The sequence below is a fragment of the Hemicordylus capensis genome, chromosome 1 (assembly GCF_027244095.1).
Source record: "Hemicordylus capensis ecotype Gifberg chromosome 1, rHemCap1.1.pri, whole genome shotgun sequence".
Taxonomy (NCBI): Eukaryota; Metazoa; Chordata; class Lepidosauria; order Squamata; family Cordylidae; genus Hemicordylus; species Hemicordylus capensis.
The window spans coordinates 385,915,271-385,932,635 of record NC_069657.1 but is presented as its reverse complement, the minus strand read 5'-3'; the positions used below and the strand labels follow the sequence as shown (position 1 = coordinate 385,932,635).

The window sequence follows — 17,365 nt, the reverse complement described above, 5'->3', positions numbered from 1 at the left end:
TGTGCTATATTTTAGACTAGAGTGCCAACTTGTGCTTTTTTCACACTGGGGTGATGGTCTCATCCATTTATTTACTTTTTAAAAGATTGACGAGTTTGAGAAAGATGTGCCAGACAGTATACTCTTAATGATGTGCACTTCTGCTTTGCAGATGAAAGAACTTGGTGTTGTTGTGTACAACTGCAGCTGCCTGGTGGTAGACTTGCAAAGGATATTTGCCTTGTACAGTTCATTAAAATTCAAGAGCAAAATCCCACCTATTTGGTCTAAGAGGCTCTATGCAGTGTATGATGCTCAACATAAACTGACTCTTCAGCTGAATGAAACCAAGTCAGAAGTCTTTGTTTCGGTGAGTGCTTTTGGTGAATGCTTGCTTATTTTTATTTGAGTTAAGGAACAGTCTTTATCAAAGGCTGAAACCATGAATGTAAATGCTTTTATTTGTTTAGACTACATTAATCATGTTTCACATCATCCCATAGAGATGTGCAAAATCAAAATTACAATAAAGCAAAAATATAAAATACAAAATACAAGTATAAAAGCAGCAGTTAATACTCAAAGTAAAAGAGATTTAAACTATTTAAAAGGCACATTATCTCAACCACTGATCCTATTAAATATTAAAAACCTCAGTAAAAAGCAAGGTGGAAAACTGAAAGGGTGTGAACCTTATGAATATCTCTGGGAAGGGCATTCCAGAGCCTAGGGTCAATCACTGAAAGGGCCCTGCCCTGTGTGCAAGACAAATGGGCCTCTGCTGGTGTTGGCATGAGGGATGTGTGAATCGACTCAGGTACAAATTGATTTGTACCTGAATCAAGCTGATTTGGGCGATTTGGAGACAGAACAAATCGCCCCTGTGGTTGGTTGGCTGGATTCGGGTCCAAACTGAATCGTGGTAGATTTGATTTGAATCGATTTGAGATTCAGATTGCTCCTATTAATTCCCCCAGATTCCCAGTTTTAATTTAAAAAAAAAAAAAAAAAAGCTAAGCTCTAGCCCTTGTAGAAATGGAGTTATGGAGCAAAATGTGTAGTCATTATTTCTCAAGTGTTTGGATTTTTTTGATGTATAATAACTTTTCCTCAGTGAATCCCTATGAGGATTCATTACACCTTCATTTCCTCTATTCATTTTTACTGTCTATCCCAAAGGGTTTCAGGACCAACGCATATTGCAGGTCGCACACTTGATCTGGTCTTTCACTCTGATCACGGAGATGTTCCGTGGGTGGGGACTCCTGTAATTTCCCCATTGTCACAGATGGACCACCATCTGGTTAAGGTTGGACTCACAGTCACATCCCATGGGTGAGGGTCTCATTAGAATGGTCCACCCAAGAAGGTTATTGGATCCAATAGGGTTCCAAGAAGTCTTGGAGGGATTTAGTGTGACTCTGACAGTGATCCTGTTGATGCCCTCTTGGAGAACGGGAACAGCAAGCTCACCAGGGCAGTAGACATGATCGCACCTAAGTGTCCTCTCTGACCCGCTTCAAAATTGGCCCCTTGGTATACGGAAGAACTACAGGGGCTGAAGTGGCGAGGTAGATGACTGGAGGGCAAGTGGAAGAAGACTCGACTCGAATCCGACAGATTACAACATAGAGCACATTTGAAGATCTATGCTCTGGCTATATGGGCAGCAAAGAAGCGATTCTTTTCGGCCTGCATTGCATCCGCAAGTTCACATCCAGCTGAGTTGTTTAGGGTTGTGAGAGGGGTAGTGAGTGCCCCTCCTCCCTTGAATCAGAATTTGGAACCATCTATTACCTGCTGTGACATGTTGAATGATTTCTGTGTGGATAAAATCTCTCTTATTCTGGCCAACTTGGATTTAGACTCCACAATTACTGCAGTGTCTGAATCGGAGGTGTCCAGCGAGTCCTCTTATGTGGTTAGGCTGGATCAGTTCCAGTTTGTGACTCGTGAGGATGTGGACAAGATTCTTGGAGTGATGCGGCCTACCACCTGTTCTCTTGACCCTTGCCCGACATGGCTTATACTATCTGGCAGGGAGGTTGTTGTAGAAGGCCTAGTAGAGATCATAAATGCTTCTCTGAGGGAGGGCAGGATATTAGACCACTTCTGAAGAAGCCTGCCTTGGATTCCTCAGAGTTGAGCAATTATAGGCCTATCTCAAACATTCCGTGGCTGGGCAAGGTAACTGAGAGGGTGGTGGCCTCCCAACCCCAGGCAGTCTTGGATGAAACTGATTATCTAGACCCATTTCAGACCGGCTTTCAGGTAGGCTATAGGGTAGAGACTGCCTTGGTCAGCCTGATGGATGATCTCCAATTGGAAACTGACAAAGGAAGTGTGACTCTGTTGGTCCTTTTGGACCTCTCAGCGGCTTTCGATACTATCAACCACAGTATCCTTCTGGAGCGTCTGAGGGGGTTGGGAGTGGGAGGCACTGCTCTGCAGTGGTTCCACTCTTATCTCTCAGGCAGATTCCAGATGGTGTCCCTTGGAGACTGTTGTTCTTAAAAAACTGAACTTCAGTATGGTGTCCCTCAGGGCTCCGTATTGCCTCCAGTGTTGTTTAACATCTACATGAAACCGCTGGGAGAGATCATCAGGAGATTTGGTGCAGGGTGCTATCAGTATGCTGATGACACCCAAATCTATTTCTCCATGTCAGCATCATCAGAAGAAGGCATAACCTCCCTAAATGCCTGCCTGGAGGCAGTGATGGGCTGGATGAGAGGTAACAAGCTGAGACTGAATGCAGATAAGACAGAGGTACTTCTTGTGTGCAGTCAGAACTCGGGAGACGATTTTGATCTGCCTGTTCTGGATGGGGGTCACACTTCCCCAGAAGGAATAGGTACACAGTCTGGCATGTTTCTGGACACAAAACTCTCCCTGGTTCCCAGGTTGAGGCAGTGGCCAGAGGTGCCTTTTATCAGCTTCGACTGATACGCCAGCTGTGTCCATTTCTTGAGATAAATTACCTTAGAGCAGTAGTACATCTGCTGGTCACCTCCAGACTTGACTACTGCAATGCGCTCTATGTGAGGCTGCCTTTGTAGGTAGTCCAGAAACTGCATTTAGTCCAGAATGCGGCAGCCAGATTGGTCTCTGGGTCATCTCGTAGAGACCATATCACTCCCATCTTAAAATATTTACACTGGCTGCCGATAAGTTTCCAGGCAAAGTACAAGGTTTTGGTTATAACCTATAAAGCTGTAAACAGCTATTAACCACACTGCTCAGTGAGATCATCTAGAGAGGTTCGTCTGCAGTTGCCACCTGCTCGTCTGGTGGCTACTCGGGGATGGGCTTTCTCCATTGCTGCCCCGAGGCTTTGGAACACACTTCCTGCTGAAATAAGAGCCTCCCCATCTCTTACAACTTTTAAAAAGGCAGTCAAGACACATTTGTTTACCCAGGCTTTTAATTAGACATTGTTTTAACTGTGTTTTAATAGTTTTAACATTTTCAATATTAATGTGTTAATCTTTTTGTTGATTTTTGTTTTGTAAACCACCCTGAGAACTCATGTTTTGGGCGGTATAAAAATGTGATTGATAAATGAATGAATGAATGAAATGAAATGAACAGAAGAAATGAAGGCATATCATGAATCCTCATAGAAATTCATTAGGAGAAGTTTATTTATTATTTTTATTTTATTTATTGTTGAATTTCTATACCACCTTTCATTAAAAACAACCCCAAGGCGGTTTACAAAAGTTAAAAACATACAATAAAAATGACAATTAAAATATTAAGCTAAAAATATAAAACAAATCTAATTTAAAAACTAAGCAGCATAGAAATGGTCATGTAAAAGCTTGGGTAAAAAGCCAAGATTTAAGAAGCTTTCTAAAAACTGTGATGGAGTCTGAGGAGCGAATGGCCACGGGGAGAGTTATTAGACACCAAAGAATCTAAACATATCAATGTTCCTGACAAATAAACTGAGTACCCTACTGCCTTGCAGGTGTGTGTGTGTGTGTGTGGTGGGTAGTTGGCACATGGCAGTTGACAGTTGGCACTGTCCAAGCAAAAATTAAAGCTGGGGATCCATGTTAGGGTTAGGATAGGGTGACTTCGAATCCCCATTATTTCCTATGGTGGAAATATACATAATCAGTAAAACCTAAAAAGAAAATAATTAAAAATCAACCAAGTGCCCCACTGCCTTGAAATTTGTGTGGAAGGTGGCACCCATTGGGACCTACCAACCACTCAGATTTGGTGCCCCTAGGATCTTTATAAGTATTCCGAATAGATCCAAAGCAAATTGAATCAAAATCAGATCTGGGGTGATTCGAGGGGACAGATTCAAACACAAAACAAATTGGGGTGATTCAATTTGGGCACAAATCGAATTGAAAAAATTGAATTGTGCACATCCCTAGTTAGCATGCGGTGCAAAGTAACCCCATGAGCTGGGAAGATTCTACTCAGAGCAGACAGTCCTTCAGATATTCAGGGCCCAAGCCAAAATGAATTAATAGTGAATAATATGCTTCACATGCTCTCTTAAACAGAGTGTGAGTGGTTCCCAAGTCACGTCTTTGAATTGGCTGCAACAGATTTCTTTACTCTGTCTCCTGTTTATTATACACTTTCCATATTTGCATACCAGAGCTTACCTTGATAAAAGTGCTTAAAAACAGGCCATGATTAATTATATATAAACATATGGCGTACGGAAGGGCTTTTAATGGCAGATACAGTTGGCAAAATCCTTTTTGGATCTTAGCCCAAGTTACAAGGATCTGGAGTCAATGTGAAACAGAGAGGTTGTTCACATGACCACAAAGGGCTGGGTGGGAGACAGGAGCTTACCTGCCTTTCACCCAATGACCATTTGGCCATCAGGGCTTTGCCACCCATGGAGGACAAGGTGCACACTTGTCTTCCTACCTCACTTTAAACCTGGGTAACTGATTGGGGCTACTCAAGTGAGGAGTGGCATCCTGTACCCAAGTAAGGCTGGTTGTGAGAATGGGGTCAGAGTCAGGGCCGGTTTAAGCTAGTGCGGGGCCTGTAGCATATGTTATAAAGGGGCCCTACATTTTTAAAAAATGCACATAAATATTAAAACATAAACTATTTACTTGCATAGTAAAGTGATTTAATTTTTTCATTTGCTATATTTTGGAGTATGGGAGACCAAGCCACAAACTCACACTTACTACAACAGTGAACATTTATATACCATTTCCCAATCAAAATTATCAAAGTGGTTTACATAGAAAAATAAAGAGTGGAGAGATGATTCTCTGTCTCCAAAGGGCTCACACTCTAAAAAGAAAAATGTGGTAGGCACCAGCAACAGCCACTGCACAGATGCTGTGCTGGGCCTTCTCTTACAAGGCACATTTAGCAGAAAGGGGATATTTTATCTAACATGGACCAAATAAAACAGGTAAATTTTTAACTTTAATTCCCAGTTGGAAGCTGGGCATGTGGGGCCCTAAAAAATGCGGGGCCCGTAGCAAATGCTACACTTGCTACTAGGTTAATCCGCCTCTGGTCAGAGTGGGCTCATTAATGGTAGTGGTTGCTTGCATTTTGAGCCTGTCCCACTCAAACCTCACCAGCATTACTAACCAAGATCTTCCTGATGTTACTGAATTATATGTTCTTCTTACATAGTTTTGCAAAGTGCATAGTTGTGCTTATAAGTCCTCTTGTGTAGATGTATAGCACCTCAGACTTAGCATATCTTATACAACTGATTTGAGTAACATTGCTTTCAGTAGGACTTAGGATGAAACTAGATGTTGTTTTTAGCATGCAGTCAGCCCTGGTGTTTTGGAAGGGTTTTTCTTTGCTAAATACCTGGAGCTCTTTCAGATGGCAACTTTACTTCTGGAGGGTGGGTGTGCTTTCACATATAGGCCATATTTACCCTGAAATCTGTGCAATCTTTCAGAAATCACAAACGATTGGGGTTTTTCCCTACATACTGGAAACCAGCCCAATTTACGTTGGGGTTTAAAAATTCTTGTTTTGCGTCAGAGTATCTGTTATGCCCCAAACTCACAGTAAAGCCTGATGTGTGAAAAGCTTCCAAGTATGGGGAGGACAATCCAAACTGGGATCAGAGCATGATAGGCAGATGGGCAGATAGGCCCCTGCTATGGGCACAATCCAGATTGCCACTCCTTTGTAGCTGCTAATTATCCCAGAACAGAAACTCCTGTTGACACCAAACTGGGTGTCTAGAGCAGAAACTCCTGTTGCCATCCAGACTGTGAGGGGCAAACTAAAAACCCTCCCCCCCCACCTTGACATAGGGTCATTCTGAATTCTGCCAACCCACAACTGCTTTAGCATAATTAATTAAATAAATCAAACACCCAAGTATGCAAGGGCCAATAGCCCTTAGTCATGACTGACTATAGCTGAATTGGAGCCACTGGTTTTAATGGAACTTACATTCCTGTAAGTATGTTTAAGACCAGGTTGCTTTTGAAGAAAAAAATCACATATGGTTTCAATTTTAAAATCCTGATACCCTCCATTCCAATTAATCTTTATGGATTGCTGCCAGAAGCAGTGATGAGATTCCCCCCCCCAGATTAAAAACACATTATGCATATTTTATTTTGTAAAATAAAGAATGTCAGCAATAGGGAGAAATGTCTTTAGTACATATTTCTTTTATACCATGTCCACATGATATGAAATCAGGGTGCTCTCCCTTCAGCAACCATTATGGTGCTGTTGCTAAGCAACGGAAAATCATCTGTCTGGATGTCTGAAACACAAAATAACGTACTTTCTGTGTAAGGTCTTAGAAGCTTCTGACTGCCTTTCAGTATTAATGGCTCTACTGTTGTTATTTATTGTATTTGGATTATTTATCATTCCATTATTATCATTCTCTCACACACAGACATTCGGCCAGCATCTAATAGTGATGTATCTATAGCACATACTACATGGCAGATTGGGCATAGTTTTTGTAGACAAGGAGGAAATAAAGGGGAATAGAACCTGGAAATGAAAGATAACAAAATAGAAAATTTAAAATGTGACGGCTTGGCTTGCCATTTGCCTAACCAGTGTGTGTCACATATGGGATTTGCAGATTTCATAAATGTCCATAGCAATAGCTGTGATTATCTTATAGGTATTGTCAGAGGTGTTTGCTCCTGTCCCTGAACCTCCGGGGAAAGAAACATGTGGGATGAGAATATGTTAAGCTGCAAGTTGAAATGTTTCTGCTAATGCATATTTGCATAAATATACCTGTTTTATATTCTTATATTCTTGTGAGTTCAGTTGCTGCTTGTGCCCTCAAGAACCCATGTGTATCTCTGGATGATGCTTAACTTGCAGTGGTGGGGGCCTTCAGCAGGGAGCAGGGGGGCCTACAAAGGCCTTTTGGTCCAGGCTCCAAAATAACCTTGGTGCACCTCTGGGTAATGTTTCTGCAAAGATTATTTAGACCATGAGAACTAATTTAAGAAATGATAGGCCTTGACAGTGTTATGATTAGAATGGTTTCTAAATCATGGAACTTATCTCAGTAAGTTCTGAGATTTATTTATATATTTTTCTGTAGCACTTTAAGGCTTTAGTATGCAGATGCTGAATCTTTAGAGGTCTAATATTCAGAACATCTCTGCACCACTTGCTGGATCCACTAAATTTTGCATTGCAAAAACCTGGATGTAATTATGGTTACACTCATATTTGAAAAGGCTGGTTGGCTTGAATCCTGTGCACATAATGCACTAATTTTCTCAAGCTAACTTGACTTCAACTTCTATGCTCTTGGGATTTGATGAAGTGAAATAGCTGTGTGTATTGTACACTGCTGGAAGATAAAAAGGCAAAGCATATCTTTAACTTTATATATAAATTTTAATGCAATATAACTAATACAAATTTTGTACATTTGCTTTCACAGAATTCTCCAAAGCTCCTGTGCCCTAAGGACAGGGTATTGGATATTGATGCTATCTATAGTGTCATTGATGATGCTGAGGACTTTGTGTACATAGCTGTTATGGACTATCTCCCTATTATCAATGACAAAAATGAAATGAGGTTGGTGAATACTAGAAATTGACATTTGTATGTCACTGTACTGGGAAGAATAAACTGTTGCTTATGAAATAAATCAGCATTCATTTCCTAGGGACAAAGCCTAGTTGCCTGGTTCGGGAATGGGACAAATCGCTGCGGCCAACTGGCCGCCAGTCAATTGGACTCACTGCAGGGACAACTCACCGCAGTAAACAACACAACTCCCCGCCACAAGCCTGTCCTGTCACTTTGGCTTTCAATCCAGAGGGGACAAGTGGGAGGGAGGCTTGTCAATACAACATGCACACACATACCTTGGCCAGGAAATCTCCTCCTAAGAGTTTTGCTAAACAATTCAAAATTCAACTACACACCAGATCCCCCAAGTGTTCTGTTAATATCCCTGGGATACCCGTGAAGTAGTCTGCTTTAATGAGAGAATTCAGCAGCAAGGTCTGCTGCTGCTTTGAGGAGACCTGCAAAGGGGCAATATGAGGAGGAAAATGGCAGCTAGCCTGCTCTAAAGCTCTGCTGCAGGCTTCGCACCTGACATTTCACTTCTCATGAGGCACAACCCCACAGGAAGGAATGCAGAGAGAATCTTCCTTCCACTGCAGAATGTGAAAGACATACTTCGGTGGGTCGTAGGTGGAAATTTAGCTTCCTCTCGCCTCCCTCCTGCTTGTCCCCTCGGAATTGAAAGCCAAACTGACAGGACAGGCTTGCGGTGAGGGAGGGGGGAGTTGTGTTGTTATTATACTGCGGCAAGTTGGCTGCGTCAAATTGACCGGTGGTGTATTGGCTGCGGTAAGTTGTCACAGACCCGCCTGGTTCTCCTCTTGGATGTCAAAGAGATTTTAAATGGGTCCAGAGCAGGGATGAAGTTGATAAAAATCATGCCCATGTATTAGTACAAAATACACAAATACCATATTAATTGTGAAGATCATATTCATTCGTTAGACATGAGTCCCTTTAAAACAGTAGAATATAGCAGAGATGCACGTGGGGAATGTTAGCCTCTGTGCAGTGTCAGTAGGGCTGTGAAGACTATTTAGCTTTGCCTATTCAGAACCAAATATTTGCACAGCTCTCGTGGCTGAACACCTCTAACACTCAAACACAAGATGCAAATATGCTTTCCTTTCCAAAATGTTTTCCAAAAAGGTTCTGCAGCAAGTGGAAGGATTTGTGACAATGTAATTTCTGATAATAAATGAATTATGTGTAAGTTGACATTTTGGACCATATTCATTTCTCTAGCATAAGTTCCTGTTTAAGTGTTCATTCTTAATATGTAAACTTATGGTGAACAGCTGGGCAATGCTTTCAACACTATTTTTTCGATGTCAGAAACATATGTACCTTTATCTCGACATCACATCTATTACCTATTAACAATTACCACCTGGGAAAGAAGCCATTATTTTTCATGTTGGTTATGTAATAATAACACACAGAGGTCATTCACACAATCAAAAGCTGTGTTCTACCTGGGTTTGGGAGCAGTGTGTGCTTCCAGTTTTCATTTGTGTGGAAGGAAGGTAGGATGAAAACCTGGGTAGAAGTGATTGTGTGGAAGCAAAGAAAACCTAGGTAGCTTATCCTCCTACCTTGCTGACTCTGTCTCATGTCTTTGGGCATGAGACAGACAGACTTTACAAGAAACAGGTGGCTTACAACAAAGATTTAAAGAATGGGAATCTTATTTAGTTAGTACATTTATATACTGCCCCCCCCCAAAAAAAATCCCTGGGCGGTTCACAATATAAAACCATTAAAACATTAGCATAATTAAAATGGCTCCTACAGATTGCTAACCTGTTATAACAATAACTAAGTCATTTCAAATGAACAAATTAGAGAAGAATTAGGATTAATGAAAGTTAGCTGGTTACAAATACACCAAATTTGGAATTTTCTTACTACTGTTCTTGTACCATCAATCAGCAGGCAATTAGCATCTCACAATATTTGAAAATGTTATTCTAAACTGGCAAGAATAATTTCTAATATTTATCAAATCTTGCAGATTAAATCTACTGGGAATGCAAATGGCTTAAAGCAGGTGTGGGAAAGAGATCTAGGAGTTGAATTATCTCTAGCTGCAAATTCTTTAATGTGGCAGAAATAATTCTGTAAGGGTATTCACATGACCAACCTGGCATGCAGGCAGGATTTCACCTATCTTACTTCCAGATGATAGAACAAAGGTTGCTTGGAGCGTGAAGCATATTCCCAGATGATCCACGCTGCACTAAGCATTGCAGATCTCTGGAGACTGGGACAGATATTGCACAATGCACTGTGCGATGAACAGGGTTTATTGGGGGAATCCCCCAGGAGACATGTGCTCTAGGCACACAAACAATCCTGGCCCCAGGCTACAAAGTGGGGTTAGGCAGGTGGGCAGCACTGGGATCTGTGTGGATCCCGGCACTGCACATGAGCAGCCTAGGCCAGGCTGGGCTGCCCTAGCCTAGGTTAGGCTGCTCATGAAGAAAGCCTTTATAAATCTGTGTCATCTACGATAAGGGAAAATCCACTAAAGCTCACTCACTGGTGTAATTGTCTCCCTTTAGATTGTACCCTATTAACCAAACCATACGTGCTGATTGTTGAAGACAGTGTGGTTAAAGGGGTATATTTTATCACTTGTGGTGGAGGTGTGGTATTTTAAAAATCTCTTGGGGAAGAATTATTGACAAAAATTCAAAAATTACAAGCAAGAAATAACAGCAAATGCTGCAGTGACATATCTACCTATAACTGAAAATCCTCACAATGGCTTTTCTCACAAGGATCTTATCTTATTGTTACAGCACACTTGGAGATAGCTAAGCATTGGGGGTGGGGGGTGGGGGTGGAATCAGATCAGTTATCATTGACACTATAATACTAGAGAATCTGGCATATTGGGTTTTTTAAAAAGAAGAAAACTGTCAAATGAAAGTAGTTCATCACAAAGCTGCACAGACTGAGATGCTTTTATTGCAATACAGTTTAACTGCATTTCATATGCCAGTAGTACTGGATTATCCTTACAAACACCATCTACAACGATTTTTTATTGAAGAAATTTCTTGGATTGATGTTTAGTGAAAATTATATGATTTATGGCCTTTGGACTTTCCATAATTGCCATTTTCAAATATTCTCCCTAAACATTTGTACTACAGTCTTTTTAAATGTTTGTATTTATGGAAATTAATATTTTTAATTTAATTTAATTTAAAAGGTTTCTTACTAAACCCTTTTAGTTGTAGTTTATACATCAGTTACAGAAACATTTACTTCAGTGAGTTCCTCTCTCTCACTGGCCAAAAATGGTGGACTTCCAGGCACATCCCAGGCAATTAAAGTGAGGACAAATTCTCTACTCCCATCTCTTTCTAGAATTTCACCCCTTTGGCCAGTTATATGAACCAGGAAGCACATGGATCTGCATTGTGCTAGAAATAGAGTATTCTTCAAATGAAGCCTGCAAAAGGACAGTCTGTTTCTTGGTTTGCTAATAGCTACACCACCATAGGCCTCTGCAGATTATGATATTCAATTTTTATTAGCTAGCAAATGCTTTCTCTCTACTTAGAATTTCAATCTAAACAATATTGGATACTCTCTCCATAGGTACTGGCCATATTTGGATGGGAAGATAAGAGAAGCATTAATATTACGCAAGATTAAAGTACGACTTCTCATAAGTTCTTCAAAAAACACAGATCCACTCACATTTAACTTCATTTCATCTCTTAAAGCAATTTGCACTGAAGTTTCTGGTTGTTGTTTAAAAGTTGTAAGTATTCTTCATGTTGTTTTCTCATATATCTTAAGGTTTTTACAAGTAAATCTTTTCAGCTGTCTTGTGTAAAAAAAAATTCAACTTGAAATAACTGGATTACACTTTAATCATCCATTGCCAAATACATGATCTTCTTTTCTGTTTATTTATTTATTACGTGTTTATACTGCCCAATCCAAAGGCTCTGGGCAGTGCATTATAATGCAATATAATGGCCTGGTTCACACGGTTCAAATCTAGATTTAATGTGCGTTATTAACATTAATGTGAAAGTGTGAACTTACACCAAGGTGGTTTATGGCCCCAAATGGGCTTGGCATTTTTTGCCAGGGATACTACCAAAGGGTATTTGCAAGGCTACAATATGGTTGTCTTTGTATAACTTCAACCATTACCACATCATGAAGAAAGTAGTCTCCAAGGCTGTTTCAGAGGCCTGTCCACTAGGGATGTGCCCGGAATCGGCTAGCCCAGTTCAGTTCGAATCCAAACCGGACCCATACTGGACCGGGCCAGTTTGGTCCAGCACCCCCTTGAACCCCTCCTTCCATTCAGTTTGGTCCGGGGGAGGGGGGGTCATGGACCAAAAGGTTAATTTTTTTCCAACCTATCCCCTTCGGGGGACTTCTCTAAGGTGGTGGTGTGGTCCGTGGGGTTTTCCCCTCCCCCCCGAGCCTCCGTTATGAACCCATCACCTGGTTTAGGCGGTCTTCGGCCCTTTCTGGGCCTTTCCCCTGGTGCAGCGGCCATTTTGGAGGCCGCCACATATGCGCTAATGGCCCTTGCGTGGCCTGATCCAGCCACACAAGGGCCATTTGTGCATGCACGGCAGCCTCCGAAATGGCCACCACACCGGGGGAAAGGCCTGGAAAGGGATGAAGACCACCTGAACCAGACGATAGGTGCATCACAGAGGCACAGCCCACATGCAGCAGCAGTGGCACACACACAGCCTCCGCATGAGCAGAAACCATTTGTGTGGTCAGCATGGCCTTGGTAAGCATTGGCCAGCCCGGTGATCAGCATGGTGTTGGTCATCCATACGTGGGCTGTTGTGGGGAGTGCAGCAGCAGGAAGCTGCTTGGAGTGGCGGCACTCAGGTAAGGACTGCTCTACCAACTTTTAAAGGTGCTGCTAGCCACCACCCCCAGGGCCACAATTGAACGGATTTGTGGTTCTGCAGAACTGGCATCAATGAATTCACAGAACCATGAATTCAATATTCATATTCCTACTTCAAACAGCATACTTTGGTACAATAGAATTTGTTTCCCCTTCTTTATTGTCAGGTCCCAGAATATCATTTTCAGTTCTAAATTGTTATTATACACATTTATTAGGATCCTGAGTACAAATCTAGCTTCTTATGACAGTGGGAAATCTATGCTTAGAGTATCTTCTGGGCCAATGAATCTATGAGACTATTCTCACAACCGCAGGAAACCGGGCTAAGGGAGGCCAGCCCGGTTTTCTATGGTCATGTGCAGCACCGGGAGCCATGTGGCTCCTGGCTGCTAGCCCGCCTAATTCCCCCCTCCCCCTCCCGTTAACACCATTTCTCTGATCGTGAGTCATCCACATTGTGGCAACTCATGAGGAGACCCCCGACTGGGAGGCTACAAGCTTCCTAGCATTGGGGGGCTCCCCAGAATGCCCTGCATACTTGCACAGGGCATTCTAGTACTTCGGGGCCCAGGTGGCCCCCGATCCCTGCCACCCCAACTGGCTCCATGACAGAGCCAGTAATTGTGTGGGCGGCCGAGCTGGTCACCCAGGGAGGAGGCAGCTATCATCCTTTGGGGAGGTAAATGGTTTCAGGCTTCCTCCCCACAGAAGGGGGTAGCCTCCTGGAACGACCATGAGGATCACTTCTATAATTCCCCAACACATGACTAAAACTTAATTTCAGCTCCGAGGTATGGCAGAAACCCCCAGTCATACTTGGCAACTAATAGATTGTTGAGTGTTATGTAATGGAATTGTAAATATAGCATAATTTAGCACGTTATGGGAGAGCTGACTTTGTTGCAACATCTGGGGTCCAGTGGACAAAAGATACGGTCTTCTCCATAGATTCAGTATGACCCAAGCTCTATATTACAAGATCATATAGCAAGGGGGAAAGGGGGGCAGGGGACTATACTTTGGATATTCAGCCGAAATCATAGCAGCACATTTTCCAGTTGCTGTTTACCATAAAGCTTCATTCCTTCTGTTATCCCAAGCATGGCTTATAAGGGGATGCAGCAGGTAGGAAGAGATCATTGCCATTTTGTGGAAACCTAGGGAGGGCCAGCCATTGCAAGGCAGACGGTCCTCTGGGTTATGTGATGTGCAGGCATGCATCATCAATGTGCTGATGCCAGTGGTCTGCACTCATGCCTTCAGATGCCTGCCTGCACAGTGCCGATCTAGATATCCTTCTTCCCGTGCCTCACGATACCCACTTCTTCCTAGCATCTTTCTACATGCTGCACGCACTTATGAGCTACCACTGGCTGCAGCCATGGCAGTTTCATGACTAATAATTGGTTTTACAACAGCACAGTTGGGAACACTAAGTTTATTTTGGATGTCAAACTGTCAGTTGTTTCTTTAGCAATATTCCTGAATACAATCAACTCTGACAAAGGTGTACAAAATGTGGCATTTCACATAAAACTCATAAATTTGGATTAGTTCATGATTGTTTCATAGCCTTCATTTTTGCCTTTTCAGCCACTGTGAGTTATCATCTTTATATTTTCTTCAACAGTGCTGTCAAGAGAATAGCTTTCACTAACTGGGTCTTCTTTAATGCAGAAATTCTTTGAACTTGAAGAAGAAAGTACCTGTTTTTTTAAGAACACTTCACTTCTCAAACTAAATCGCAACAAATATGTGGTGACTGATAGAGCTGCTTATATTGGTAAGTAAAGCTTGAAAAATCTGATTCCAGACATATTTATTACTTGCTGTTTGCGGCTCTAAATCTAAAGTAATAGATTATAGAATTTGAAAACTGACGGTCTAGTTTTAGCTTGTGAGTGATTAAATTGTGCACATGGAAATTTATATGGCATGATACCACTGCGCCACCAGGAGCCCCTGGTGGCGCAGTGGTAAAACTGCCCCCCTGTAACCAGAAGGTTACAAGTTCGATCCTGACCAGGGGCTCAAGGTTGACTCAGCCTTCCATTCTTCCGAGGTCGGTAAAATGAGTACCCAGAATGTTGGGGGCAATATGCTAAATCATTGTAAACTGTTTAGAGAGCTTTGGCTATAGAGCGGTATATAAATGTAAGTGCTATTGCTATTGCTATTGCTATTGCTATTGCTATGATCCAGCCTCACCCACACCAGAGAGCTACGAATCTTTTACCTAATAGTATAATATAGTATTAAGCAATACAATGTAGAGAACTAGATGACAGAAAAAGGGGGCTAGCTTAGTCACCTCCATGGCATCTCGTTGTCTATGTGCAAGGAATGTTATTGTTTGGAGGAGCATTACACCATTTAAATCCCCCACTGCAGTCTGAACCAATGCAGCTGAACAGATGGGCATAGGGACAAAAAGAATCCTACTCCCAGACCACCTTTCATAACCACTCTTCCTCGCTACATGCTGAGGCATATATGGTACAGATATTACTTCTCTTCCCCACCCCTGCTCCCTTTCAACCCTCCCTCCCTCCCTCCCTCCCTCCTCTTTCAGCCTCTCCCTCCAGCTTAGCCCCCTTGCTTTTGGAAAATTAACAGACCACTCCCCTTCTGCAGTTCATCCTCCCCTTCTTTTCTACCAGACCAAGGAATCTTTGAGAGCCTTTTGGTTCTGAAGGTTTGTATGAAATATGTCACTTTATTCATTTATACATTTCTCCTCTTCTCAGTTCCTTGACCACAAAAGCAGAATGGGCTTTACTCTATGTTAAATGTTGCTCTTCAAACACGAGGCAAGAGTACAACTTCATTGGCTCCCTCCATTTAAGGGCCCAACTCAAGGTGCTGGACTTGAACTTTAATGCCCTATATGACACAGTACAAGGCTACCTCAAGTACTGCCTGTTTCCATACCCATCAAGTATTGAGATTGGCCCCTGAGCCTCTGCTTCAGGTTCCTAAGCCATCTGAAGACCTTTTCTGCTCCATTTGTGGAATGCCTTCTATCATGAGGCAAACTGAGGTTGACAGCCTCAGGTGGTGAGTGCGCTGCAAAGTGTGGAATGTGGTCACCTAGCCCCCCACTGAGGTGACACAGGTGGAAAGTGCAACACCCAGCCCTTCACCATGGGCATCACCCCAGCTTCCTGCTAAGGCTTCATGCCACCACCTGTCTTCCTCTCTGATGCCTCACTAGCTTTCTGGCCTCTTCTTTCCCCTCTCCTAGAGGTCTCAGGTGTGTGATGCATGCCATGCCCTCAAGTAAGAGCAACCTCCAGCTCCCTTGCCGGAGCATCTATCACTGCCACCTTCTCCCTAGCATTTCATTTTCCTGGAGCGAACAAAAAGGGAAACTGTGATTCTTGGGGGTTAAGCTACTGAAAGCTGCTGCTGCTACTACTTGAGTGCCAATGGGTCATGACCTGAGTGAAGCTGGACACTGTCTTGTTCCAAGCCTGAACAGCAGTGGCAGTCAGAGATATCAGAGCAGGCTCTGGCCCTGGGAGCAGGCACTCAGAACATGTCCAGAAGGAGGTGGTGAGGCAGGAAGGGCAATGCAACGGCAGAGTGGAGGAGTGGTGGCAGCAGGCTCTGGCTCAGGAGACTGGGCTGGCAAGGCAGGGAAGCAGCAGGCGTTGGGCCAGGGCATCTCTATTCACCCAAAGTGGCAAAATGCCTTGAGCTGCAGCTGACATCCTAACAGAGCTTGTGTGCGGCAAAGGAAGCGTGGGTACAGCAACCGTGTTCCAGACAAAAGCAGTCCAGGCACTCATACCAGGGGGAAATTTCACCAATCTCTCCTTCCCTCTGAAGTGTTCTGTTATACCTGATAATATATCCCTGAGGGCCACACAACTCTCAGGGACATATTTTTGAGTGATACAGAGCACTTCAGAGGGATGGGGAAATGAGTGGGGAAATGCCTCCCATGGAAGCACCTGTGCTGCTTTAGTCTGGAAGACAGTTGCTGCACTCACGCTGTGTTGGAATGTCATCCACTCTGCTTTGGCTCCTGCTCAGTGCCACTGAATTTTTTTTTTTTTTAGTGTGAACTGTTTTTATTGTAGGTCATCAATATGATATGCAGTGTTGTGGCTCCATAACACTGCATTCCAAGGCTGCTGTGGAGTTGGAACAGGGACATGCTACTGTAAAGAATAGGTAATAGACCTAGCACTGTTTCCATGGTTTCCCCCATTTCCCCCCATTTGCAACAATGGAGGGGGGGAATTGCAGAAGCGCTACTAGCGCTACCACCCATTCTTAAGAGTGTTGGGACTGCGTTACGACTGCACTGCAGCCCTGGGGTGCAGCATTACGGAGCCATAATGCTGGGCACTATATGGGCTTTTGTTTTAATGTTCTATATGATTTTATTTATTTTAGCATTGTTCACTTTGCTTTGCTAACTAAGTT

At 42.9% G+C, this 17,365-nt stretch overlaps 1 protein-coding gene across 10 annotated transcripts in view; it reads left to right on the top strand.

The window, feature by feature from the left end:
- PLD5 (phospholipase D family member 5) overlaps positions 1–17,365 on the top strand; it is a 208,248-nt gene that overhangs the window by 174,644 nt on the left and 16,239 nt on the right. For all 10 annotated transcript variants that reach the window (XM_053301478.1, XM_053301451.1, XM_053301441.1 and 7 more), the window contains 4 exons: positions 152–349; positions 7,886–8,025; positions 11,635–11,800; positions 14,609–14,714. In XM_053301478.1, the coding sequence (XP_053157453.1) occupies positions 152–349; positions 7,886–8,025; positions 11,635–11,800; positions 14,609–14,714 (610 nt within the window). The remainder of the gene's footprint in view (positions 1–151; positions 350–7,885; positions 8,026–11,634; positions 11,801–14,608; positions 14,715–17,365) is intronic.